The following is a 27,975-nucleotide window of genomic DNA, read 5'->3' on the forward strand; positions in this document are numbered from 1 at the left end:
GTGACACAAACGTTTTTTTAAAGATTGGTTTTACTATACAAAATAATTTGTGACAAACACTTAATCTTGAATAATTGTTAAGGACCATACATTCTGCAGGAAGAAAAGTAGCAACTGTTTTGCAGGAAATGTCTTAATTCCAAACAGCAGCAACGGAATACAATTTCATGTCAGCATCTCTATAAAATGTAACAGTTTGACCAGATAGTACACAAAATATTTGTAATTCAGCTTTAAAATGGTGTTACAGTTACTGTAGTTTTACACAAATAATAACATTCTTAATTAACATTAAGAGCTGTCCGTTTCATTAGATTAAAAATCTTGCAGGTCTCTGGTTCACTTTCATATAAAAAATTGTGAACATAAATAAAACACAATAAAAATAAATTGCAGAAGATCTAAGCACAGTGAAAAGTTACAGGAAAAAGAAACAGCCCTTTGCTTATTTATCACCACATGTGACAAACAAGCAGCTGACAACATTTGAGAGTGGTTCCCCCATTTTCTGTAACCATTTTTTGGATTTCCAGTGTTCAAAAAGCGCATTCATAGTTACATTTAATTCAGGGAAAGCTGCTAGTTTAAACCAACACGTCTTTTGGAAAAGCAGTGAAGATTGCAATCCTGCATGCAAAGCAGGCACATTCTGTCCTGATAAGGATCCTGATAAGCATTAAGTGGCAAGGCAGAAGGACTTTCAGTGGTTCTTGCGTTCCCCGTCAGTAGAGACTTTGTCATTCCTTTCTCCCCAACGTCCATTTTCTCCTTGCTGATAAACATCACCAAAGCTCACACTTGTGTTTAGGGTTCATAGGAGCGTCTGCTTTGCAGCCAAAGTGCTTTGAGAATTCTTGTGAATTGGAGATGGAGCCGATGACTCTGAATCTTGATGGACTGTGAGGATCTGTGATGACGCCTTCATGTGAGCTTTCAGGTGTCCTGACAGAGCACCATACCTGCAGCAAAGATAAAGGACACAGAGACACACAATTAGGGATTCATGTTTCCGCCTAGCCCTTTAAAAACATAACATGGAGAATTGTAAGGAGATTTATAAAGAGTTTGGACTGAATTTATTCCGGTTAGGTTGAAGTTATTCATTTAAATATCTTGTCATTTATGTAGGCTTTTTTCACATTTATTTGCAAAGGACGAAAGTTTGTTTGTGCTCATCTTGAATCCAAGTTTGACATAGGAGCAGTACAGGAGGCAATGTATACAAGTGTGACGAGGAAACTTAAAACCTACAGAGGACAAACACTGAGATGGATCTTTCCAGCATTTAAATATTGGAAAAATGTTTGCAGATTTATACAGTATGGATTTTTCAGAAGAGAGAAAGGGTGTTGATTTCTCTAAAACCCCATCCGATTAACCACAAATTGTTATTTGTACAAGAGTTGTTATGTCTTAAAACGTGTCTGGAGAGTAGCGTTAGGAAATGTTGTAAAACCAGCAGTAATATTAGCACTATTGAGTTAAAGGAAATAATTTGAGGGATACAAACCTGTGCAAATCCTACGAAGAATAGCTGATCGTTCGTCATCCCAAGTGCAGGCAGCGTGGCCTCCTCACCGTTCTTTTTGACCCAGTTCACATAAGCCTTTGAATAAAAAGAAATGATCCTGTTACTAGCATGCGGTCCCTGTTTTGCTTGTGTAAAAGTGTAAAATGATACACCAAGGGGGAAAAGAAGATCCATAGTGTTAACTCCCTCTGGTTTACATGTGCCACATAATGCAGGCTGCTTTTGCTTCTATATGATTTGCTCCTCTGCTTCACAGCTTATGACCTTTCATTACATGGAAAGAATGTTTGCATGTGAAGAAGTAACTAGAGGCTGACAAGGTCACTCATAGCCACCTGTTGCATTTCCAGGCTTTGCTGCAAACCAGACAAGTTGCTTTTTCCAATACAGATGAATGGATGTGACCCACAACGGCCTTGAAGAATACATGAATGCAGGGGATAATAATCGGATCTGTCTGGTAAGATTTCTGACCTTTTGAACATGCAATCTGATAATGTTGCAGTAGTAAACATAACAGAAGCGGTCTGACCTTAACCAAATAAATAATAATAGATCAGACTTAATTTAAATGCTCCTTTGAGTTTAATTGTGTGTCTCCATCGTTAAATGGAAGTCACAAACAGAAAAACATTAAAGCCTTAGCATTTTATAGGCTTGTGTGCATGTAAATGTTCTGCAAACGCTGACATTCGAAAGTTTCTCTCCCACACTCTCCCCCCCATGCCTGAAACGCCTCTATTGAAATCCTTTGTTTAGAAGAATACACAGATCTTAAAATCTATTATGTGTTTTCCTGTAGTGTGTTTTATAGGTTTTTGTGCATGTAAATGTTCCTCACAAGCTAAATTGGATAATTGGACTCCTTTGTTTACTTCCGTAACATATTGACATCACTATGTAACACACACTTCTAATGGCTAGCACATTTGACATGATATGCTAAGGGAGGGACATTTCTATGCGGTTTACCAATCACAACATAGCCGGCCAGCTAACCAATAAGAGCAGACTGGGCTCTGGTGCAGCACAGGCAGTATGAGACAAAGATCTTTTTTAACATTAAAGCATGTAAACATGCCACAGTAGAGGAACACAAAATAGAATTGTGAAACCTGGAAATAAGCATAATTGGGCCCCTTTAATCACGCTTCCTATTAGATATCAGACCTTGTAGGCGGCCTTGAGTCCACCGTTGTCAGCGATGTTCTCTCCCAGGGTGTGTCTTCCATTCAGAGGCTCTTTGTTGATGCTGTAATTTCCGTATTGCTCCACCATGCAATGAGTCTGCTTCTTGAAGGCCTCTACTGAGGAATTCTTCCACCAGGGACGCAGGTTTCCATCTTTGTCGTATTCCCTCCCTTTAAAAAAAAAAAGAGAAAAGTGTAAGGTGTCACTGTATTCTCTGCCAAATCAAGCATACAGACATTGAAGGTTTTATTTGACATGTATTTAAATGTAAAGAGTTCAAAATGGAAAGCCTTTCACCAACCTTGGTCATCAAAAGCATGAGTCAGTTCATGTCCCATGACGACGCCAATTCCCCCAAAGTTAAGAGCTCTGAAAAAGTGTAAAAAATATACCTTTATGACCCCCAATGACTACATTTCAACGTGTTTGTATGTCCCACAAAGATGGTTAAAGCAACTGTGTCTGAGGAAGTATTTTAGACATTGTTCAATTTATTGCCAGTTAGATAAGTAGATTGATACCACTCTCATATCGGTTTGATCAATATGAAGCTGCAGCCAGAGGACAAATCCACACACCAGCACGACCAATTTATATCTTGTTTAATCTGTGTAAAAGAAAAAGTGAGTTCTTTCGATCCCCTTTTTTGCCGTTGCCCTCATCTCAGATCAGCAATTCAAATGTAATCAAATCAAAACATATTCAAAAAGAAAATCAATGAAGTAAAACAGAATGGCAAATCAGTCTGATTACCATTTTGTATCTGCTGCACACCACAGGACACTCATGTTTAGTTATAAAACAGCTGCTAAAGGCAATGTCCTGTGGAGAATGTTTTTTACAACTAGTATTGATTTAAACTTCACTGTAGTTTTAATACCATGTTTTTTGTTTACTGCTTTTATGGTTCTGTGAATTAAAGACAGTGCTCCACCATCCATGATTGTTTGAGCCTGAAATGCGATGCAGAAGACGTACTTAGGCCAGGAACGACTGTAAAACGGAGCCTGAAGGATTCCTGCAGGCAGAACCATCTCATTCTTTGTTGGGTTGTAATATGCATTCACGGTCGGAGGGGTCATGCTCCACCTGTAAAAGAAAAACAAGGAACATGCAGGACCAACATGTGAGGCTGACATCAAGGTCACAACAAATTCAGAATATTGATTCTTCCCTCGCTACTGTGCCGGGCTGACTGCAGATCAGTTTGAAATGCATGGGAAACCCTCGTCAGCCTAATTAGAGACAAGGCTCAGGTCAGCGGAGGGAAGTTGGTTGCCTGGGAACATTTGTGGATGGCAGCATTATTCTGCTGAGTCAGTATAATGGGAATGTGCCCCCAACGGAGCGTGCAGCCTCGTCTCTGGCCGTGCGGGGCTGGAGGGGGGGATGAGGGTAACCAGGGGCAACTCACTGGTTTCTGTTGGGAGTTTTCCTCAGCTGGTCCGCAGTCACTCGGGCTGAGAAGTTGTAGTACTGCATGACATTTTGGAAGTAGAGTTCGTTCACCACCTCAAACTAAAAGAGAGGAATCAGAAGCGTAATTTGGTGTTTTAGTGAGACATTATGTCATGAACAAAAGTAACAGGATGATACAGTTCCACATTTACCTACATCATTGAACACTTTGTCCAGCTTTGTGGAGTTCATGATGAACTCTGGATATCCAACCATGTTGTATATTGCATCCGCCTGTGATATATAAAGAAAAACTGCATAAGACACATTTTTACACCAGGTGGCAGTGCTGTAATTCCCACCCACTTCAGCACACGACAACATAACTCATTCAGATGTTAGTGTCTCCCTGAAGCAGGAGTTGGAAAATGTTTTGAAGAGGGAATAAACATCATCTTTCTTATCCTACCTTTTCTTTGGCTGCTTTTTTTGTCTCCGAATCCATCCAGATCACATCTTTCAGGCTGTCCTCAAACGCCCATTTAATCTCTGCAACCATATCCTCAGCCTGGAGCACAGAAGGGACAAAAGAGAGTCAAATCACCTCACACAGCAGAAGCAGCTTTTGTGAGGGGAAGACTTTGAAACGCTTACAATGGTCTTGCTGTCTTCGGGAAAGGTGTCTTTGACAAACATGGCTCCTAGAGCAAAGCCCAGGGCGCTGTCTGTGTCGCTGACGCACAGCTTCCAGCGTGGAGAGCAGCTCTGCAACACGAGATCAACAAGTCGAGATACGTTAAGGAAAATTGCTTCATCAGTGTAGTGAAGATACAACCCTTTGGAATTTCCTTATAGTCTGGAATTGTATTGTAGCGTCACATTTAGTTTGACCCCATTTGTTAGTCACTGTCTACATTTCCCAGAATGAACATGTAGCTGTGGGGCTTCATGTGTAGGTGGAGAGAACTGTGGTGATGGTTAAACAGAAGTGAAAAGAAAGCATTACAGTAAACATGTTCCTACTGAGACAACGCAGTCTAATAATAGATATTTCTCCTGCAAAGCAGTCTGAAAGTTTGGTGATCGGGTCAATCTGTTCCAGCTTCAAGCACAGTGCATGCTGGGATAGGGCCCCCCCATGACTCTAAACTGGATAAGCATGTATTAACATTTGTTGTATCCCTATATGTAAAGTGGGGACCCATAATCTATGGGTATTGGTAATAAAGTAGTTTCAAAGAGAAACAGAAATAGATAAGAATTGTTATTTTTTAGACTTAAATCCAATGACGTAACAAAATGAGGAGCCAGTGTGTAGATTAGAAGATTCATTTGACAAAAGGTTGTTATCTCTCTGTGGGCTGAAAGACAAAGTGTTCTCTCTAAAGGACTGAGTGCTGGGTTTTTTGTTGAGTCCAAGATGGCATCAACACCCTTAATGTCATTTACACTCATGGCTGAGGAAATGCAAGCAAGCAACCAACAAAACACCTACTAAATGAAAAAAGACCGAGGAGTCATTTCAGCACAGATAAAGGTCAAGGACTCATTTTAAATCAGCAGTTTCACTTAACGCTCAACTTTACCTTGACATTGCTCAACATGTCATTTACTAAAAAAGCATGTTGATTATTTCTTTTTTTCTGAAATGTTCAAAAACAGTGTCTCACCAACAGTCTCACGGCATTTCGTGTTATAGTCACGAAATTAATCTATTGATTCGTGTTCACCAACACGATTTCGCCATTTTTTCCCCGTGTTTTTCAGTCACACAGAACGATTTTAAAAGCAATGTAAATAATAACAAATTAGAAGGAAAAACAGATAAAAACAAATACAGATTTCAGTATTCTGACACAGAACGATTTTCGAAGCACTGTATTTCTATTGGTAGTATGTTTCGTGCCTGCACCAAATAATAACAAATTAGAAGGAAAAAAAGATGACAACAAATACAGATTTCAGTATTCTGAGACTCTGAGCCCCATTTCTTTTCCTCGCGGACGGCAAAAAAACTCCGACATTATACGATTTAAAATGAAAGGGATAGGGTTAGATATTGAGTAATACAATGTTTTTAGAAACCACACAGCTTCCGGTCTTCCAAGACCCGACCGGACAAAAAGACGTGGTGCAGGCACGAAACACACTACCAATAGAAATACATTGCTTTTCAAATCGTTCTGTGTGACACGAAAAAAATGCGAAAATCGTGTTGGTGAACACGAATCAATAGATACAATACATTTTGTGACTATAACACGAAATGCCGTGAGACTGGGTTGGTCTCACACGCAACCAGTTAATTCATTTATAATAATAATTAATTAATAATAATTCCTTATATTTATTATAGCGCTTTTCCAGATGCTCAAAGCGCTTTACATATACACATTACACATATTTTGTATACATGCAATGGTCACTGTGGACAATACCCACAGGAGCAAGTTCAGGTGAAGGGTCTTGCCCAAGGACACACCGGCTTTACAGACGCAGCAGCGGCGGGTTTCACCCCTTGATCTGATGATCATTGCACAGCGCACTGCGCCACACCGTCCATCTTCACGCCTCGAAGTCATCGAGGCGCTTTTACAAGTATACATTAGTATTATACATGTACTGTGGACAATACCCACAGGAGCAAATCCGGGTGAAGTGTCTTGCCCAAGGACACAACGGCCTGACGCAGTGGCGGCAGGAGCGGGTTTCGAACTGGAGTTCCCCAGCACTCCCCCTTGATCTGATGATCGGATGCACAGACCACTGCGCCACCCGTCCCGATTTACTGCATGTAAAGAAAAATCCCTATGTGACAAAGTGATTATCAGGTGAAAGGAAGGACAAGTACAAAGTGGGATGTATGTATACATAGATAAAGAGGAAACAGGATCAGAGTGAGGAAATGAGGAGCATTCTGAGCAAGCAACAAGAAGTTGTAAATGTGTTCACATAGATGCAAAAAGAGACTCAGCTGCACTCTCACATAAAACAGACATACATAGAGAGCTCGGGTTTGTTTTAACAGCTTAACCCTATTTTAAAACAATGTCAGGGGAACAGGATATTGCATAGTCATTTAAATGTGCACTAAGACAGGATATGTATTTAAGTATTAATATCTTTGACTACGTGTCTAATTAAAGAGGCCCTATTATGCTTACTTTCATATTTGTATTTTGTGCCTTTACTGTGAAATGTTCAAATGTTTTAATTAAATGTTCAAAAAGCTCTTTATTTTTCTCACACTGCCTGTGCTGCAGTACCACTTTTCACCCTCTGTCTGAAACCAGAGCCCAGTCTGCTCTGATTGGTTAGCTGGCCGGCTCTATTGTGATTGGTCAACAGCTTAGAGATTTGCCACCGTACAATGTGTTGGAGCGCTAGCCAATAGAGGTGTGTGGGAAGGAAACTCTCCCTGGAGGGAACTTTGGGATGTTTGCCTTTGCACCCATTTACATGCACTAAAACCTATATAACACACTACAGAAAAGGAAAATAACCCAAAAGCATAATAGGGCCCCTTTAATATCTCAGTTCACTAATTTAAAGTGTTGTATAAAGTTATTAAACGTGTAGTTGCATCTTGCAATCATTTCAGAAGATAAACTGTGGGATTAAGTTAAAGGTCTCTATGAGTGTTGCTTTCACCCCAACACAATAAAGCTGAAAATAATTGTAGTTGTGGTGCTCAATTCAACAGCAACACTTCTGCCCAGAAACAATATTCCAACAACTGGAAAATACAAGGACCTTGCTTTGAATAGTTTTTATTGGAACTATTTCTTTGGTAGCAGATAGTTCCAATGAAAACTGATTGAGACATTGTTTCTGGACAAAGCACACACACTCATTATGCAACAAAATCAGGTTTGTTCAGCAAAATGTAGCTGTGTTAAGTAGCTTTCTCTTTTAAAACCTCTTATCCTAAATAAGGAAACATGGTTTCCTGTTTACATATAGATTAAGAACGCAGGTTAACAAGGTTAGCCATAAAACACTGATTGATACTGATATTGAACACTGATACTGATTACAGTTCTTGTTAAAAAAAAAAGGTTGTTTCTCAGTTGGCGAACATTTCTTCCAGCATTCAGTAAAAAAAGTCTCTGCAGTGTCAAAGACACAAGAACAAGAGGTCAAGTGAGAAGCTTTCCAACATGTTAGTGGTTTGGCTCTGGGCCATTCCCCCTGCCAGTATAAACTGGGCTTCTAAAAGCAGAATGATAATGACAAAACCTCAATTCACGTACAGATAGTATCTAGTCTACAAACATGCTAAAAATACCTTATCTAGATTAGAATCTTGCACAGATTTGTTGGACTCTATCCCATCTCACTGTTAAATCTATCTGTGTCATACTTTATTACAGTGACTGTAAAGTACCTCATTTAATGTCTCACCTTCTTTGTCCCGTACATGACCTCAAGGAAGCGCTGCTCTGCATCCTGGAACCTTTGGTCCAAAATGGACACCATCTTCCTCACCACCTTCATTATCATGTAGTTGTTGAGTAGGCTAAAAAGGAAATATCAAATCCATTGTTTAGTTGCCTTCTGTCAGCGTGATTGCTTACCAATGAGCCTTTCAGTAGGAGGGTTTATGCTAGTGATTATTTAAAAAGAAATTGTAACATGCAAAATGTATTTGATGCATAAAAGTATAATGCTTATACAATATCTGACCTTTTATTTGTTTTGAGTATGAGTTCCGAAACTTGCTGGAGGTATTCTTTGGCATAAACAACTACTGGCTCTGACTCGTTGAGTTGCACAGGAGCAAACACTTCTGTGAGGTATGGCATCCAGTCAACTGCAGGAACCAGAGTCTGCAGAAACACAGATAAAACACAAACATTGAGACAAAGTCTAGCTTTTACAATGAATATGAATATTTACATTTATGTTATTGCATAATTTAGCTTCATACTTTTTCTCATGATTTAGAGAATATTATTATCTTAAAAACGGCCCTATTATGCTCCTTTTCAGGTTCATATTTGTATGTTTTCTCTTCTGTGACATGTTTCCATGCTTTAATGTTTAATGTTATTTCTGCAGCACCTTTTGTCACCCTCTGTCTGAAACCAGGGCCCAGTCTGCTCTGATTGGTTAGCTGGTCTACTTTGTATTGATTGGTCAAACGCTTAAGGCCCGGACATACCAATCTGACAACAAATAATTGACACAGACGGACCCCGCATGTTGCGTCGCCTCGCGTCTCTGCATTTTGGCCATATGTCGCACTGGAACACACCGCAAAGACTTCAGCCGACGGCCAAGAAGCACGTACGAACTGCGCATGCGTGAGTGGCAATAACTCTCCTTACCAGCAGGCGGTGGCAGTGTGTATTCGTCATTCAAAAGAGGCAACAACCGGAAGACAGACTGCATGATAACCGAGAGAAGAAGAACAGACTGCGTGATATAAACAAACAATAAATAGCTTGTGCGTTCCATTTTCACTCGAGAAGCTCATGGGGCTTTCCCGAACCTGTGTCGAGAGTTAAATGAAATCTCAGATTTGCCTTCTTAATAGTTTGCTTGGGTCCCTCACTTCCGTTTCGCTTCTCATGCACTGATTCGCTAGCGGAACAGCCAATCAGAGTGATTTCTTTTGCCGACTGCCTTTGCCGACTGTTGAATCGGCGGCAGTCGGCAAGGGCTGAAAAGACCGAAAAGGCGTCGGTAAGGCTGAAAAGAACCCGACGGTGCGGGACACACCAATCTGAGTAGGGCGTGTCGACGCTCATCGTCGGCCTGACGCCCACCGACGCCGATAATCGGCCTGGTGTGTCCGTGCCTTTAGAGATGTCCTGCCCCTTAGCCTATTACTTTTTGTGTTTGGAGTGCTAGCCAAAAGAAGCGCGAGTGTTACATAGTGATGTCACTGTGTTACGGAAGTAAACAAAAGGAGACTAATTATCCAATTAAGCCTTTGCAGACCATTTACATGCACAAAAACCTATATAACATACTACAGGAAAGGGAAAACACATAATAGGGCTCCTTTAAGATCTGTATATTCTTGTTTAATGTGGGGGATTGCTCACCGACAGATCTTTGGCCTCCATCTTGTGGTAGATGAGCTCCTCGTCTCTTCTCTCGTCCTGAGGGACTGTGATGTTGGCCAGGGTGCTTTCAAAGTCCACGATCTCAAGCATCAGTGATGAAGAAGTCTCTTCGGAGCCACCAAGAAGAACCCCCAATTCCACCAGGAAGTTGAGGTATGCTGACAGATACTGTAAGTCCATCAGGCAGTGCAGAGGGGGGGATGTGGGGAGACAAGGGATGTGTGTGCGTGAGAGAAAAATCTATCAGAAAAGTAATCCTAAACAATGCAAAAATAAGCTACTATGCAGAGTTGATTTCCACCCTGCGGCTGAAATATTTCTCTTTTAATATTTCCTTATTTTCAAATATTTGGATGAGCTTAATAACCTGTTTTTTATTGTCATTGTAGAAGTTCCAGATCTTTACTTTTAAAGTCAAAACATTGTAGCCGCTTTACCACTGTAAAACAAGCAATTTGCCTACAAGTACCTTTTCATTTGCTGTTTTGTTGAGGTAGTAATCCCGTGAAGGTAGCCCCAGGCTGGACTGATCCACCTAGATTTGAGATAAAACATTTATGACATACAGTTCAGCCTCCATCTTAACCCCTCACAATGTACCTTCTGTTTTCATTCCTGCGCTGCCAGCATGCAGCCTCAAAGAAGAAGCTTGCCAAAGACCATATCTGTACTATTTGTTACGTTTTCATGACACCCTGCAGAGGAATGAACTCTTGTGTCAAACTGTCTGTGTGAAACCAGGACCCCCGTGATAATGAGTGGATTGGCCCAAGAATATCAGATTAGTCTATTATATTCTAGTTTATTCTGTATATTTTCATATTGTGTACTCGCTAGATAGATATATTTGTATTGTTAATATCTATTGACTTACTGTTTATGTTTTTTTTGTTGTTAACTAATTATTATTATATTATGTATAGTTGTAGCAGTAATACTAGTAGTAGTAGTAGTAAGAGGATTTAAAAATCAACCCAATAAACTGTAGGGTTTCTTTGGATGTTTTTCCCTTGCCGGCTGTGAGGGTCCAAGGACAGAGTGTTCGTATTCATTTTCTGTAAGACTGTAAAGTCCACTTTACATATGTAAAATGTGTGATATTTGGCTATATAAATAAACTTTGATTGATTGATTGAAATATATCTTGATAGAAATTGGTAGAAGTATAGAATAATTACAAAAACTGTTATACAATTCAAAGAATAAGTGTTTTCAAGAAATATAAATATACAAAACACAAGAATATGAGAAATGACACAAAAAAGAATGTGTAGTATATCAGAATTTGAAAGTGGGAGAGCTGTGCAGCTTTAAATGTAATTTGTAATGTAAGTTTAAAAGAATGTGGTAAAAGGTTTTTAGTGAAAAAGCACTTTCTGAGATGTAAATATATAATTTCCATTAATTCATAACATTTTCGCCCCTCTCCTCTCACCTGGATGATGTTGCTGTTGGAGTTTTTGGAGTCGGTGCTGACAAACACTGTGAAGAACGGTGAGGTGCGAAAGTTGGCTGACACCATACGCAAAACTTCCTGGAAGTTGTCCTTGTCCCAGTCTCCGGTCAGGGACCATCCTCCTAACTGAAACAGGAAATGTAAAGGCTCAGAGACCTCTTGAAATGATGAAGTGTTTGATGTCTGATTGCTTTAGTAAAAAAGAAACATACCTGGCTGATAAGCTCCTGTAGTGGCTTTGCTCCTAATTCTTCAATCTTGCTCTCATTCATGCAGGCCTGATAATATTTCTGGGCCTTCGCCTCAGACTTACTCAGACCTTTTATTGTTGTGTTTTCTGCCCAATAAAAGAAGTGAAATCAATTACAACAATGAAAGACAAGCCAGTTTCCTCAGCTGTGCCCAATGAGCCAGAGAAGAAAAGCTTATCACATCTCTGCCCGGGTTGAAGCCAGCTGAGCCCACTCAAAGAGTCTTACCTAATAAATGCTTCATCACAAGCATGTTGTTCTCCCAGAGGTTGCTGAAAGGTCCCCAGCGGGACTTGCCCTCAGGCAGGGGGTTATTCTTCACCCAGCCCCCGCAAGCAAAGTTGTAGAAGTCATGGCAGGGGTCCACAGATTGATCCAGGGCCCCCATGACTGCACTGGCCACAGTAATGCACGGCTCTGATAGACACAAGCCAGGGTGAGCTGCAGGGGGAAAGAAAAAATTAAAACATGTTTACTTTATAGATAGTTTTTATAAACTCTTTGGTTTCTAAGAACCACAGTGGGTAAATATTTCCTGGTAGGTCATTTGAGTTTTCAGAACATCTGGAAACAATTATTTTACGAGAAGTACCAGGGAAGATAAATAACCTGGAGGGAATATCTCTTCTAGTAGAAATCTTTTCGAAATAATAAGCCGAAAAGTGAGATATTTTCTTTATAGAAGGAAATGTCACACGTGTCGTGAACTACTAATAATTGATTATGTTGTCCCAATAATGCAAATGTTCAGATTCATATTTGTATGTTGTGCCTCTATAGTGACATGTCTTCATGCTTTAATGTTCAAAAAGCTCTTTATTTTTCTCATACTGCCTCTGCTGCATCACCTCTTTTTACAATCTGTCTGAAACCAGAGCCCAGTCTGCTCTGATTGGTCAGCTGGCCAGCTCATTTGTTATTGATGAGTAGTCCAACCCCTTAATATTTTACGTACAATATGTTTCAGGGCTAGCCAATAAAAGAGTGTTACATTGTGATGTCATTATGTTTTGGAAGTAAACAAAGGAGTCCAATGGGGGCGGGGGGGGGGGGGGGGGGGGTGGAGTGTGTGGGATGGAAACCTTTGCAGAGCATTCACATGCATTAAAACCTATATAACAGACAGTAGTGAATGTTTGGGATGATGGATTAATTAATTAAAATCAAAGTTGAAGTCAGCCACTTTGCTTGAACAAGGTATTTTACTGGCTCGTAATAAATGTGATTGCTCTTTATGTGTGTAGAGTACAATATTGTTAAACAAAAGCCATTAAGGCAGCACCGAGGCTTTTGTCAGCTCTGTGTTACTTCATAAGGTTTAAACACAAAAGTGTTTAGAGAAGTGCCAGTACTGAACAACTCCAGGGACCACTCAACTCTAATACTGGACTTACAGTAAAGACTTTCCCCATCTGTCCATATAAGGTCAATAACAGATCCGGAGACAATGTTACGGGCAGGGATGAGTTTAGTACCCTGAGGAGAATTCTTCCTTGTTCCTCTTATTATTTCAAAGTGTGACCTGACATGTGGTTCTGAATGGGAGGAAGTTACATTAGGTTTCCCATGGTACATTTGAGGAAACAAGCACAGATGAGACCCCGCCTGGATGTGATGGTAATTCCACAAGACCTTTTTCCGTAATGAACAAGCTCTAGGGAGAGATTTAGAGAGGTTTTTTTGATAGGCAGTTTAGCTGAAGCTTTACAGGCATTACTTAGTATTATTATAAAAAAGGTTATGCCCAGCATTTGAGGAATAGTTTGGCATTTGGAAAAAGTGCCTTTGTTGAAGACAGTTAGGTTATATCAAGAATGATGACACTCAGGCCTTTTCAGTAAATGTGTAGCTACGGTGTAGCTGCAGATGACAGAGGGATAGCCTAGCTTAAAGACTGTAGGGTTAGTCTAGCCTAGCATAAAAAGACTGTAGGGTTAGCTTAGCCTAGCATAAAGACTGTAAACATGGGAAACAGTTAGCATAGCTCTGTCCACAGGTAACACAATCTGATACAAAAAATGTTTCTTTCTTGGCAAATGTTAGTAATTCTTGAACACTGAGAGCAGGACAGACTGAAAAGAGTCAAGCGAAGCTTATAAAAGTTAACAGTATTTAATTACACAAAATATGCAGTGATGTACAATGAAATTGCAAGCTGGAGGCGCTCTCCTCATCGGTCAGTAGAGGTCAGGAAAAATAGATCGATTCTTGGCTTGCTCTTCCTGTTGTCATCTATGGTCTTCTCCTATTGGCCGGCGTCGACGGGGGCGGGTCCAATGCAATTCCTGCCTTTTTCTGTTGCTAAATTACATCATTCTGATGTCTGTGGTTATTTAAACATTCCCTGATAAACGTTATTTCTGTGTCAATAAATGAGTGTTAAGTGTACAACATCTCATGTTATTTCACCTTCAATTCACGGTTTCAAAACGTTAGCCACATGCTAATGCTAACCGGAAATGAAGAATTTTCAGAATAAAAGTGTTAAGTTAATAGTTAGTGTAAACTTCCGGTTTTTCAGAATAAAACTGCTTTAAATTAAAACCCTGTATTTAATTTAAATTATGCCATATCAACATTGATTTTAATTTCTTACACTAAGAAATATTCCAATACATTTATATTTTTATCAAGTTTTTGTACCGATCAAACGCAATATAATGTATTGATTTTAAAGCTTTAAAAAGGTACTGGTTGGTGAATTATGTTCCTTTGTTTTCTTTATACTGTTTCAAGCTTACATTCCAAGCTTAGTGAACCAGCTACTGGCAGATAGATGTATATTTAATGGACAGACATCAGAGTGGTATTAATCTTCTCTTATCTTGGCAAAAGCAAATTTCCCGACATTTTGAAATATTCTTTTGAACTACTCTCCTTTCACTGGGGTGTTTTCTTTTGTAATTCTTTCTTTTGGAAATGTGTGTTGCTTTGTCTTTTGATTTGACAATATACTTGTAGAACATTCCCCTTCTCAGGCTACTTCACAGAGACCACTGCTGGGTTTCAGGAGATAAGTCACCGTAGCATTGAGTTTACATGGAAATTGGAACTCACTCTGTTTGTAGAAGACCCCAGTCGTGATGAGAGATACGAACAGGCCTACGGACATGACGCACACTAAAAACAGCAGCCTCCGCTCCGTCTGTGTCCTGTCTGGCCAACATGTTGGACTCCGGCCGTGTAGAAGTGTCACCTGCACATACAAACACAAAAAACATTTAAGGTGCTTCAACGAATCCTTTAAGTCAAGTATAATCATTTCAAGCTTGGACATAAAATTGATTTAAATCACATTAGCACACACTCTTCACAGCGTTCCTTTGTTGAATTAATGCCGTGTGGAAAATATTAGTCTATAGTCAAACAGCTTCTCAGGGACTTGATGACAGGTTTTATTTTAAAGCACAATGGCTTCACCCTGGCGGCGCTTTCAACCCTTCTACACAGACAAGGTTACACATTCTTCTATTGTTTCCTGACTTCTAGTATAACATGCACTTGTTAAAGATGTTTTGCTTCTGCCCTGGATTATAACATGACACAATATTCCTGTTGAGCCACGCCTGCTTTGTTGTTGTTCACATGTAAACACTGCAAGACAACAGTTACCAGATGTTCAGCTCCGAAGCTTCTCAGAAAAACATGAAAGAAGAAGAGGAGAGTGCATATTGTTTTGGTCTGATGCAGAATTTGTTTTGATAAATGATTGGTGCAGTGGCTTTAAAACAAGCACTCCCTGCTCCTGCATTTCTTTCTTAGAGAATATTGCTTTAGTTAAGGCTGCCAAGGGAGTTGATTTCTTACAGGAATGATTCCAAGGGTCACTTACAAATCTTTCAGGGGGCGCGTTTAGCACTTTGGCCGATCGTAGAGTATCCCCGCTGTAAATAAATGCCAGATCTTGGACCGTACTTACATCCTGTGGAAGTCAATTACCCCTGAAGTATATAAATAAGGATCCGATTTACTGCTATTAGCTTAGATTAGAGTTCAACAGTCAAACTGAATGTGACTAAATCAAATGCCAAAAGCCACAGTGGCTTGTTAATCCTTGGAGCTAAGAAAGTCGGGTTGGTTTGGACCTAAACTGCTTTGTGGGTGCAACTGTGAAAATCCCCCTGCTTATCCCGTGCCATTTCCAAATGTTTTTCAAAACCCAATTTTATTATCCCGAAAACCACGGCATAATAATGATAGCAGGAACACTTATGCTCAAGCACATTGTTTGAGCTCTGTATACTTTTGGTCAAATAAAGTAGTGCTGAACGATGTGCTTGTTCTAAAGTTAAGAAGTTGAAGAAAGGGCACAGAGTGTATATTAAAGAGCGCTTGTAAGTTCCCAGAGAAAACCATTTCACAACTCTACTTTAAAATCAGGAATAACTGTCACGATCTGTCTGTCTGTGTTGTGTTTTGTCTTGTCTTTTTCTGTCTTTGGTTTCACGTTTTATTTTGAAAAGTGTTCACCCCCTGTCTTGCCTGTCGCTTTCTGTCTGTTTTCCCTCCTACCTGATTACCCGATTGTGTTCACCTGGTGCCCCTGTGTTTTCTCCTCCCTCCTCACCTGTGTCTTGTTTGTGTGATTAGTCTTGGGTGTATTTAAGTTCTGGTTTTTCTGTCTGTCTTTGTTGGTTCATTATTTGTCGTTGACTGTGTTCACGAGGTAGTGTTCTGTTTGGTCCTTAAACCTTGAAATAAAGGTATTTTTTCTGTTTATTCTGCATTTGGGTCCTGCCTGCTTCACTGACCCTAACAATAACAGGTATGGAAATAAAAAAGGAGGAGAAACAAAATGCTATTCAGAAGCTATGCCAATATGATAAGTGACTAGTTTTTACATATTAATAGTGAAAAGGAAGTCTGTTTGAAGAGAATTCTGTAAAAAAAAAGATTAACTAAGATTATTAGGTCTTACAGTGAGACAACTTTGTGTCAAATGTTTTTAAATTTCTGAATTCAGTTAACTGCTGACAAAATCACATGTTAGACGCTTTAATCCAAAGTGACTTACATACTCAATACTGTGGGCAATCCCCACAGGAGCAATTTGGGGTGAAGTGTCTCAGGGACACAAAGACATGCTGACTGCAGTGGGGTTTGAACCTGTGACCCCCTGATCCGAACACCAACAGACAACCCACTACGCCACACGCCTCCGTGTTTTTACACACAGAGATGCCGGATATAAAATATTGGTCTTCTCTTTTTCTCTGATCCTGCACAAAATGGTCTGTACATTGTCAAACAATGACTTACTGATGCCAAAATAAAAATACAGATCTAGATCGTAACATTAGTGCAACAAAGTGTTGTAATGCCATGTAAAAGCTTGACAGTTAGCAGGATTTAATAACTCTGAATAACTGAAATAGGGGTAAAGCAATTATTTTATAGTTATTAAGAGTCTTTCTAAGTGTAGCACTTGACACTTCTGTCTAGCAGGTTAGTGTGTGTAACATATCATTTAGAGCTCCAAAAAAGATATTTACGCCAAACAAGAAAAAAGAAGAGGCTTTATATCATGTCAGAAGTCTACGGATGAAATCACACAAGTTGATGGCACACGTTAAACCAGGAAGTGTCTGTTTTTCTTTTAAACTGCACCTATAAATTGTGTTTTAGAAGTTTACATTTTTCTCAAGAATTGTGAAACCTTTACTTGACAGCAGATTTATTTTACAAATGGATCGATAGTCGAGGAAACACCGTGAGTACCTCTTGTGTAATACCGTGAGATACGATGAATGTGTATTTGATTGTTTTGTATACCTTTTTAAGGTCTATTCATTTTTCTTATGTAAAGTATTATAATAACTGAGTTACCTATATTTAGGGTATTTGAGAGTTTACCTGCATGGGTGATGATGGGTAGATATCGTCAGCAGTGGAGTCCACCAGGTCCTCCTCATCCAGCGTGGCTCTCTTATAGGATGACATCTGAAAAGTCAAATTCAGAAAAGACTCTCTCAGTGCTTCCATGTCTCTTCTTCTGGCCCCTCTCCTCTCCCTCTCCTGATGTGTGTGTGTGAGAGTGTCTACTCCTCAGCAGTGTCTGAGGCTTCAGGGTAGTGTTTCCCTCTAAAATCCATCAGCAGGAATTTGGTTTGTCTGGTTGGAGCACTTCCGCTCTAACAACTGAGTTAATATGCAAAAAGTGTGTCAGTCCTCTCCTTTCAGAAGCACTTTTCCACTCCCTTCAACCCCAACAAAACTTCTCACCGCCCCCATGGGGTAGGGCAGACACCACCCCGGTTTCAAATGTCACAACACAAACAAACAACGTCCTCACAAAATCCTTGAGATTTCCTCGTGGGTCTGCTTTTCCTCTTTAAAAGATTTGCGACTCTTCCTGGGCAAACTTTTTCAGGACTTCCTGCTCAGCCCAGTCTGTGAAAGCAGGCACGAGAGAAGACGGCACTAGTGGAAAAACAGGAAGGAGCTCTGACTTGAGCAACTTACATGACTTAGGCAAATACTCACACAGAGATTGTGTGTGAGTGCATTCCCCAATGTGGTTTCACTTAGATTTGGGGAGGGATCTTCACAGTTGTAGTTCACTCCCAGTGTCCTTTCTATAAGACATGATACACTTGGGGGAGGAGCCCTTGAAAAACATCCTCCTCCCACATGCTTGAAGTTGCTGCCCCTGGCAACCGTTACCTGATAGGCAGCTCTTCTCCAGTTTAACCCTTCACCCACACAGCCACTGACACATGCTTCAAACAAGGCATTTTGTATGTCTACTCAATAAAGGCAAGCAGTTAGAGCTAGATTAACGGCCCGTCCACACAGCGGCGTGCGTTGAAGCTTCCAACGCTTCTGCCCATTCACTTTGAATGGGGTTACGTCACTTTTAGCCGAACTGCATTTTGGGAAGCGACGTGGAGCGTTACTGGCTTCAAAAGTTGAGCAATGTTCAACTTTTGATGCCTCGACGGAGACGTCAGCCAATGAAATCCCGTTTATGCAAATCTGCCAGTACAAGCGCTAGCCAATCAAACCGCGTGTATGCTGGGAGAGACTACGCAGGTCATTTCCTCATATTCCAAAAAATGTAGGGAAAATTCATTATAGCAGTAGTGAATCACCCGGTGCTGAATGATCAGTCTCTGTTCATCTACCGGGATACAAACCGGAGGAGCGAGGCATGGAGGGAGGTGGCAGAGACAGTGGGTGGAACTGGAAGGTTTTCGCCTGTTTGGGGAGTTTATATCCAGTTTACTTAGTTTTAACATTGCTATTGCTTTGTATGTCGGGGGCGGGAGATTCATGTGATTGGTTGTTGGTCGCGTTGCTCGCAAAAAATCCCCAAGCTTCAGACACGCCCACCGCCAAGCGTCAACACACACCGCTGTGTGGACGGGCCGTACGAGTGAGTGTATCGAGAGGATGGTAATACATGTTTGAGTAAAAAAACTATGGGTTTAAACTAATCAAACTAATTAAAATGCTAACATAACTACTTTTCATAAAATCAGTAAGCAGGCTCTTATAAAAGTACTTTTTGTATTGTAGTAAGGTGGGCACATGTTTACTCTACCTTCATGTTTATAAATATTTGTATTAAATGTTGGTATTGCACCTAAATATATTAACTTATTTTATGTATATGAATGTTTTAATTCAATATTATTTCCTTTCATTTTTACTTCTTTCAATTTTGGATTCATGTCATACACCACTGTAGATATTAATACACGCACATTTACATATTTATTGTCATTATATATAGTAGCAAAATGTGCATTTTTACTTGACCTTCTTATGTCTATATACATATTATATATTTTTATTTCACCCTTATATTTTAACTTCCTAAATGGACCTAGGTATGAATGTTTTTATCATATTTTATTTTCATTCTGTTTTTCATTTATGTCGAACAGCACATTATATGTTGTTGTTATATATTGGAGTAAATGGTGCACATTTGAACCTTTCCTTCTTATGTTTATATCATATTTTGTTATTATATTATATTTTCGTTTTTATTGAATTTTATATTATTCAAAGGGTAGCAAATGTCACAAAGAACAATCCCTCAGGATAAATAAAGTATTCTGATTTTGATGATGGTGATGATGAAAATATCCAACAAATAACATGAATGGCCGAGCATGTAGTTTATCAAGTTTATTTAAACATATCTTAAATAAATACAACAATTATTACAAAAAAGGCCTGTTATGCATCCAGCATATAGACAATTAAAATGTGCAATCTCTTCTTCAGGTAACGGGTTACACTACAACACAATGTAACTATCAGGCCCAGAGAGACACATCATTCTGGCCACTGTTGAAATGTCTACTAAAATACCTTTCATTGACATGATCAAACATATTATTGATCTTGGTTAAAATAAATACAATTTTATATTTATCTTATTAGACAAAGGTCCTTTAACTGATATATGAGCAGCTACAGAAACATGTTTACATCTGATTCTCGCACAGCTCTGTAGAGAAGGTAATAATTAACCTCAGCTGTCTGAAGCCTGACGGGGACACAGCTCACTGATTGCTCAACACCGTGTAATACAGTGTAGAGGTTACTCATGACTATACTACAGTATAACTATCAGTACAATCTCACTCTCTCCTTCTGGACATTTACCTTCATGCTCTGGCTTGCAACTTCCCATGTAAAAGGGCCGTATTTATTTTTCCCATTCTGCCTGTGCTGCAGCACCTCTTTTAACCCTCTGTCTGATTGGTTAGCTGGCATGCTCTTTTTTGATTGGTCAACTATTAGAGCTGTCCCAACCCTGAGGAAATCACTTATGTGTTGGAACGCAAACCAAAAGATGTGCTAGCATATGTTAAATAGTGATGTCATTATTTTATGGAAGTAAACAAAGGAGACCATCATGGCGTTTCAGGCAGGGGGGGGGAGTGTGTGGGAGTGAAACTCCCTCTTGAAGGAACTTGTTGGATTTAAGCCTTTGCAGACCATTTACATACACAAAAACCATATAACACACTACAGGAAATCCTAAAAAAAAGCCTAATAGGGCCCCTTTAACCTTCACAAGGTCACACCAGTGGCTGAACATCAATGTTTATTTGATGAAGCTAGATTCCTTGCAAACACAATCCCGTGACAGATTCACACTTTATTTGGTGCCCCACATAAATATGAAACCGAGGGGGAAATCATCCCATCGCAAGCATTACACATTACAGGGAATTCCAGGCACACCAGATTCTTGTTAACTTTCCCACAAGATGGCAATAAATCCGCCCCAGCAACACCACGAGGAGGGAACTGATCTTATCTTCATTGTAACACCCTAACACCACATCAAATAACACAGACCCTTCTTATGTTACTGTGTGTATATAAACTGTGTTAAACCTAGCCCCCTGTCAGTCAGGTCACATTATCGGCTTATAAAGACTGTTGGGACAAAAGATGGAGGACCAAAGTGGTGAGAGATAGAGAGGGGAGGGAGGGAGGAGAGAAGTAAGAGGCCAACCAATTGTTTTTAGGACGCTTTCAATTATATAAATGGCTTCAAATGACCTATAGCTGAGAGCAAAAAGAGCTTAATGGGGTTATTGACGATTATTTCAACACACACACTTCACTTGTTTTCCATCAGTATTTAATCCACACTCCATTAAAGGGTGTTGTCGGTGGTGTTCTGTAACAAAACAAGTGGATGATGCCTATCTGTCTGTTTGCATTTGCCTTTAATTGAATTGACTTTGTTTATTTTCCTGAAGGATCCTGGATATCCCGGATATCAGCCAGTTGTGATCCTTGGCTCAGATTTCACAAAACGTAATGATATGATGTTGGATGTTACAGAGGCAGATCAAAATGCAGATCCCACTGTTCTGATTGCATTAGAAGAGAAAACAAATAGTAACTAAGATTTAAAGCGGTGTGTAGGGATGTCACAACTATCTTTATTACTGCAGGTATCAGGTCAGGGCTCGAGACATATAACGTCCCCTTAACCATTATAACGTAAGTAAGACCAAGAATCCTGGAGACCAACATTATCTATACTATTTGTGAAATAGCAAGGGGGGTAGGTGGTTTGGGGCTTCTTGCCCTGATTTCTTTTTGCATATTTACATTTCTATAGTTTGTATCTGTATGTTTGTGTTATCTTTTAAAGATGGCTTGAACAATTAAAAGGTCCCTGTTGTGCTTTTTTGGCCCTTTCCTGTGTGTTGTATAGGTTTTTGTGCATGTAAATGATAGGGCCAGAAGCGCGGGAAGGTATTTTGAGTGGGGGTGCTGAGGTGCTGGACTCCAGTGAACACTATTACGGGCACTATAGAGCACGCACAAAAGCACTCACACAGTACACCCGCGACTGTTACAATGAAGGCTCGATAATCAGCTCACGATATATAGGCAGGGGTAAAATGCTATTTTTTACGAGTGGGGAGCGGACCTCACCTCCTCTAGGAGGGTTCGGGGGGATGCTCCCCGGGAAGATTTTTGTTGAGACCCACTGAGATAACTTAGACTAAAGTGAACTATCTAAACACTCAGAGAGTCCTTTAGCTCTCTCTCTCTCTCTCTCTCTCTCTCTCTCTCTCTCTCTCTCTCTCTCTCTCTCTCTCTCTCTCTCTCTCTCTCTCTCTCTCTCTCTCTCTCTCTCTCTCTCTCTCTCTCTCTCTCTCTCTCTCTCTCTCTCTCTCTCTCTCTCTCTCTCTCTCTCTCTCTCTCGTAAGAGTAAGGCACTTCGCCCTTAGTTACTCCAGGGAGAATGTCCCTGTGGTAATTGTAAGTCGCTTTGGATAAAAGCGTCAGCTAAAATGTAATGTTATGTGTTGAGAGATATATCTCTTAATGTTGCTCTCAAAGTGCACCAGATTGATGCTTTTAACTTCAATATTTAAACAAAAAATCTTCCAGGGGCAGCATCCCCCCGGACCCCCCTAGAGGAGGTGAGGTCTGCCCCCGACTCATAAAAAATAGCAATTTACCCCTGCCTGTATGCCGTGAGCTGATTATCGAGCCTTCATTGTAACAGTCGAGAAAATTCCACTTTCGCGCCACTGTGGGCTAAGCCCCGAATGTTTTCAGGTCCAGGCGACGCCCCTGGTTGGAGTACTATTCGGGTTTCAATTTCGTTATTCAGATATTCTTGATAATGCGGCTGCCGAATTGAATTTATTGAAAACTCCAATATCAAGAGCTTGTGCCTCTTCGGGGGGTGCTAATACTTAACCATAAACGTTATTGTTTACTTTCTCCGTCTTTATAATGTAGATATGACTTTTTCTCCATTGATCTCCGTCACGTTGTTTCCATAGCAACAACAACTTCCTGTCAACAGCGCTAACTCTCCTTCAAAATAAAAGCATGTCCATACAAAAAAAAATCTTCAAATATTCGCTGCTGACTACTACCGAATATCCGGAGCCTGCAAAATGGTACTCGGGACAGCCCTAGTAAATGATTTGCAAAAATCCCAAAGTTCCCCCGACAGGGAGTTTCTCTACCACACCCAGCCTGAAACACCTACATTACACTCTATTGTTTACTGCAGTAACATAATGACATCACTACAAAACAATCACGTTTCTATTGGATATCTTTCCAACACACTGTATGTGATAGGGTAATGTGCGGGACATCTCTAAGCGGTTGACCAATCACAACAGAGCCAGCTAACCAATCAGAGCAGAGCTTTTTGAACATTAAAGCATGGAGCCATGTCACAGTAGAGGCACAAAATAGAAATATGAAACCTGAAAATTAGCGTAATATGTCCTCATTAGTAAACAGTTGATTACAACTTTGTAAAATGTGCCATTGCTTACTGTGGTGCAAAAATGACTTGTATACAATACACAGTGCTACGATTTAATCATGTGGTCTGCTTCGTGGCCCACAATGAAGAACAAACAACGGTATTCACTGGCAAAGACAAGTGTTGTTGACACACACACACACACACACACACACACACACACATTCCTCAGCACACAATCACTGTTTTTGCACACTTTCCTGGCTTTGGGGTCTGTGCAGATGTGCTTGCACACATGTTGCCACACAGATTGACCCCCCCTGAGCCGAATCCCTGATCAAGTGACAAGGCTGCCTTCCCTTTCCTGTTAATGATATTTAGTGATTTCTTCAATAGAGTTTGGTTCCCGATTTATTATTTCCCTTTCCATATCCTGCTCCACATGATCTGGAACTAGGAATTGCATGCACTTTTAAAGATCTTTAGTCATCATCATGTCGTGACTTGGTGCCATTAAGAAAAGAGTGAACGCTGTGAGGAGTAACATCTGTAAAAACTACTGAGGAGTCCCTGCTGACGTCTTAAGTTTCTGGAAGTCACGCCAAGTGGCAACTGGGAGCCATTAGAAATTAAAAACGATAGAAGTATCACAACAATAGCCTTTTGTCAAGGCTAGTTTGTGAAAATCCCATTGTGTCCCACAGGGCGTGAAGATGTCTTCCCAAAGCTGATACTACGAGGGGTCACTATCCCACGATTCTTGGAAGCAACGCAAGGCTGCGGCCTTTGAGTGAGGCTGTAAACCACAATCATGCGTCAGTAATTCGTCACTGATCCTACAAACCAGATGATTATTTGTAGTGCAGGGGCATTCCTCCAAGAATAACTGAAGCGTGTTTGTGTTTGGGATTGGGTGCTGCATGTACTGCAGAGCTCAATGTTTGACAGTTTGTTTCTGAAGGGAAAAAGGAGAGCGGGACAAGAATGTATCGAAGAAAACAAAAAGGCATAGCGTAAATGCATGCAGCTGGCAGGAGTTAGTGGATGGAAGGAGACTAAGGGTGATTTATAGGCGCGGTTGACGTAAGATGGCAGTAAACACATTTGCATTAGATAGGTGGCTCAGTTAACCACCGTGGTGAGCCAAACAGATGCAGGGCCAAGATGTGGTTTCAGACCACAGAGGAACGGAAATGAAAGGCTACAAGCCAAACAATCTGAGGGTCATATTCTGTGTGACAAGTTAGAGAACATCTGTGATTGGATCCTCGTTTCGGTTGAAATACTACTTGAAATACTGCTTTTCAGGGTCGTCACCTCGCTGTCACAGAGAGACGACACAGAAAGCAACCACAGCAAAACAAACTTCCTCTTCAGGCCTAAAGCCATCAGTTGACCCGCTCTTTGTGAATCCCGAAGGAGAGCACTGAGGTTGGGAAAACATTTAAATTACACCACGCTCCCAAAGCTAAACATGACCACACTTACTACAACAACATGAAACAGCTCCATCAGATCCAACATTATCTCAACTGAAGGTCAACTGGTTGCACACGGCCCGCCCAACCATTCAAAAATAATCATATATTTGTATTTTAATGTCAAATCGTGTTGAATTCATATATATTATATAAGATATTTCTTTATTACATTGTGTACTGTAAATCGAAAATAACAAGCAAATGCTAACTCAAATTTTCATCAAAATCAAAAACATTTTTGATGGAATTTTTATTTTGAAGTAGGCAGTATTGTTTTTACAACGATCTGTACATTCCATTTAATGTGCTAACAAAATATTATTAATATAGTGTGTATCAGTTTTTTTCTTCATAATTTCAATTGAAAATGTTAATTCAACAGTAAGGTTTTTAATTATTTGTGTTTGCGTCTAATATTTAATTCACAGAAAAAGGCTTAAACAGGAGTTTATCTTGAATTTGTTCATTTCTATGTATCATTTTTATTGATATAATGATATTTTTCTTACCAAAGAACATGCTTTTTTCGTGATGAATATTTTTTTGAAGATATGACATGATCTAGCCTTTATCCTGATAGATGATTTTGGATATGTGTTATGCCGTGCATCTGATTCTGTACTGTAGTAACGCAAGCAGCCATGTGTCCTTGTGTGCATGCGAGGTCCTGACCCTGTGCAATGTACAGTATGTGCTTTATACGTCCACTGTACGCTCGCATATCAATGCAGCCAACACACCAGCAGTGATGATTACTCCACATAAACAGATTCATGACTACAGCCACTCAGCTCTAACAATTTATCTGTTGTGTTCAGTCCCTTGTGTTTCTGCCTGAAGGACACAGATAAGACAGAGTTGTCTCAGGCTGCAGCTTCTGACCTATGACGTCAAAACAGCACTGGAAAAGTCTTTATTTTCTCAGCAGAGGGACGTTTCCTGTGCAGAAAACACCCTGATAATAACACGTTAACAAAAGAAAATAATGCCATTCAGCTTTTTCCTGCTCTGGAGGAGGATTGTTAAACTATTTTGGTTTGTTTTTAGTCAAGCATGTACTTGTTGCTTTGAACATAATAAAAAGGAGCTTGCATTTTCTCACACGTGGTTATTTATATGCAGGCAGCAGCTCTGAAATTCTTCAGATTCCTCTTTGACAGAGCACCCTAAGTTGCTCTTCTGTGCACGTTTCAGGTATTCTGACGTATGTGCATTGCTCAAATATCACCCAGTTTGGGGTTAGGCCTATACTATCACCATCATGCACTGCAGCAAACAAGCACCCTACTTCCAATTCAAATCAACCCTAGATGGATGCACAGTGTATTTTGAAACAACTGCACTTTATGTCATTTTATTATGACCCAAATGTAATGTAAGAGCTCTGACCTGACTCTTTCTGCATGAATTCAGGATTATGGGAGTGGCCAAGGGATAGATAACAGGAGATTACCTGTTCCTAGTGTTGTCATGGCGCCCTGCAGCACACTCACACCTAGGTAATGAATAACAGCAGAGCTCGCTGAGTGCAACACATCCAGGGCTGTGTGAGGTTATTAAAGCCATCCATCACTCAGGCATTAGCTTACAATTATCTATCTGAGGCGCTAATAGTTCATGCCTGAGCAATAAACAAAGTTCCCTTAAGCAAGCCATCTATCAAAAGCCGACGGGTTTGAATTTATAGCACCATATTTTGCCTTTTTTACTGCTCCGGCTTCCAGGAAACTAATCCTCGAGTGATACATATTAGGTAACAAAATGTCTAACTGTGATAACAAGAGTCTTCATGTCTTGGCCAGCTGATTAAAGATAATATTTAATCAGTTCCATCCATATATGCCTGTATCCAAAAGCCAACGCATAATTTCCTCTTTCTGTGAAGTAACTTCTCCTTTTAGAAATGACACGTGAACTGATTTTCAATATGATCCTCCATAAGTGTTTGGAATTGGCTTGTCTTGCCAAACATGACTGTTTACTTTATCCAAACACTGACATTATACATCTGCCATTGTTTTTTTTAAAGATGATATTCAAAAGGTAGTGTTTGCCTCGAGATATTTTCCAATGATGATCTTTTTCATGTTGCTTACAATCTTGTCTCCAAGTCCCCAGATGATAAATGAGCTCTTAAAGATCCAAGCTATAATTTAGACAGTGGAGGTAAATATGACTTGCATGCAACGGCTACCATTAAATCAAGCAAAACAAACATGAGACTGTATTCTGGGGGCACACTCACATAGGTGTATAAGATGTGGTTTTGGTTGTAGCTGGAGGATTTATTCAGCATAAAGACTACACTTTTGGACAGTCCCCTTAAACATGTTGAAGTGTAAGACTGTTAGGAGGGTGTTTTGGTGTTGGCGAAATGACTCACAGAAAGTACAGAAGACGAACCTTAAAAAGACAGCAAACTGAGCTTTTTTAAGGGAAAAAGTAATGTCATTTTAAATCCCTATTGGCATAATAGACTGATTTCATAAAAAGATACAAAATTAATGCAGTTTAGGTAAGGTCACTGAATTTATGAAACGTCCTGTATACAGCCAACTGAGTAAGTACGTACAAAGATCACAACAAAACATCAGTTTACTGCGAAATATCGTTATGAAAACACATGTGTCATGTCAACAACTGCTAACAAGCTGGTAGAAATCAATTCCAGCGAGATATACAACACGCGATTTTGTGTCATGGCTCACTAAGGTGTTTTAATCTAATTAAAGCTTTGGTAATTGACTTCACTGTGTATGTGAATGGAGGACATGTTCTTACCGTGCTGTCAGATGTTCCGCAGCCACTCTCCGTGACTCCGGTGTGCTTCTGCTGCCAGGGGACAGCGAGGGAGCCTCAGCTGCAACGGCC

The 27,975-nt window shown here is 40.1% G+C and overlaps 1 protein-coding gene across 2 annotated transcripts; it reads right to left on the bottom strand.

The window, feature by feature from the left end:
- ece1 (endothelin converting enzyme 1) lies at nt 1-27,975 on the bottom strand. 2 transcript variants are annotated; one of them, XM_034082654.2, is made up of 19 exons: nt 27,886-27,975; nt 17,755-17,841; nt 14,959-15,097; nt 12,130-12,342; nt 11,863-11,987; nt 11,630-11,776; nt 10,664-10,729; nt 10,174-10,362; nt 8,807-8,949; nt 8,525-8,639; nt 4,775-4,885; nt 4,590-4,688; nt 4,337-4,414; nt 4,137-4,240; nt 3,701-3,811; nt 3,024-3,091; nt 2,702-2,892; nt 1,511-1,606; nt 2-959 (listed from the first exon to the last, which is right to left on the bottom strand). In XM_034082654.2, the coding sequence occupies exons 2-19, from the start codon at nt 17,839-17,841 to the stop codon at nt 783-785; spliced, it is 2,259 nt and encodes a 752-aa protein (XP_033938545.1). In that variant the 5' UTR covers nt 27,886-27,975; the 3' UTR covers nt 2-782. The 2 variants fall into 2 exon arrangements, with proteins under 2 accessions (XP_033938544.1, XP_033938545.1); XM_034082653.2 differs by lacking the exon at nt 27,886-27,975 and having other exon boundaries at nt 1-959; nt 17,755-18,361.

This window comes from Pseudochaenichthys georgianus, chromosome 5 (assembly GCF_902827115.2).
Source record: "Pseudochaenichthys georgianus chromosome 5, fPseGeo1.2, whole genome shotgun sequence".
NCBI lineage: Eukaryota > Metazoa > Chordata > Actinopteri > Perciformes > Channichthyidae > Pseudochaenichthys > Pseudochaenichthys georgianus.

Excerpts from the sequence above, each read along its gene's own strand:
- ece1 (XM_034082653.2), bottom strand. The coding sequence starts at position 17,883 with ATGGAAGCACTGAGAGAGTCTTTTCTGAATTTGACTTTTCAGATGTCA. Across the intron at positions 4,241-4,336 it reads TGGACAAAGTGTTCAATGAT|TTTGAGGTGGTGAACGAACT; the intron begins GTAGGTAAATGT and ends CCTCTCTTTTAG. Across the intron at positions 1,607-2,701 it reads GACTCAAGGCCGCCTACAAG|GCTTATGTGAACTGGGTCAA; the intron begins GTCTGATATCTA and ends TTTTATTCAAAG.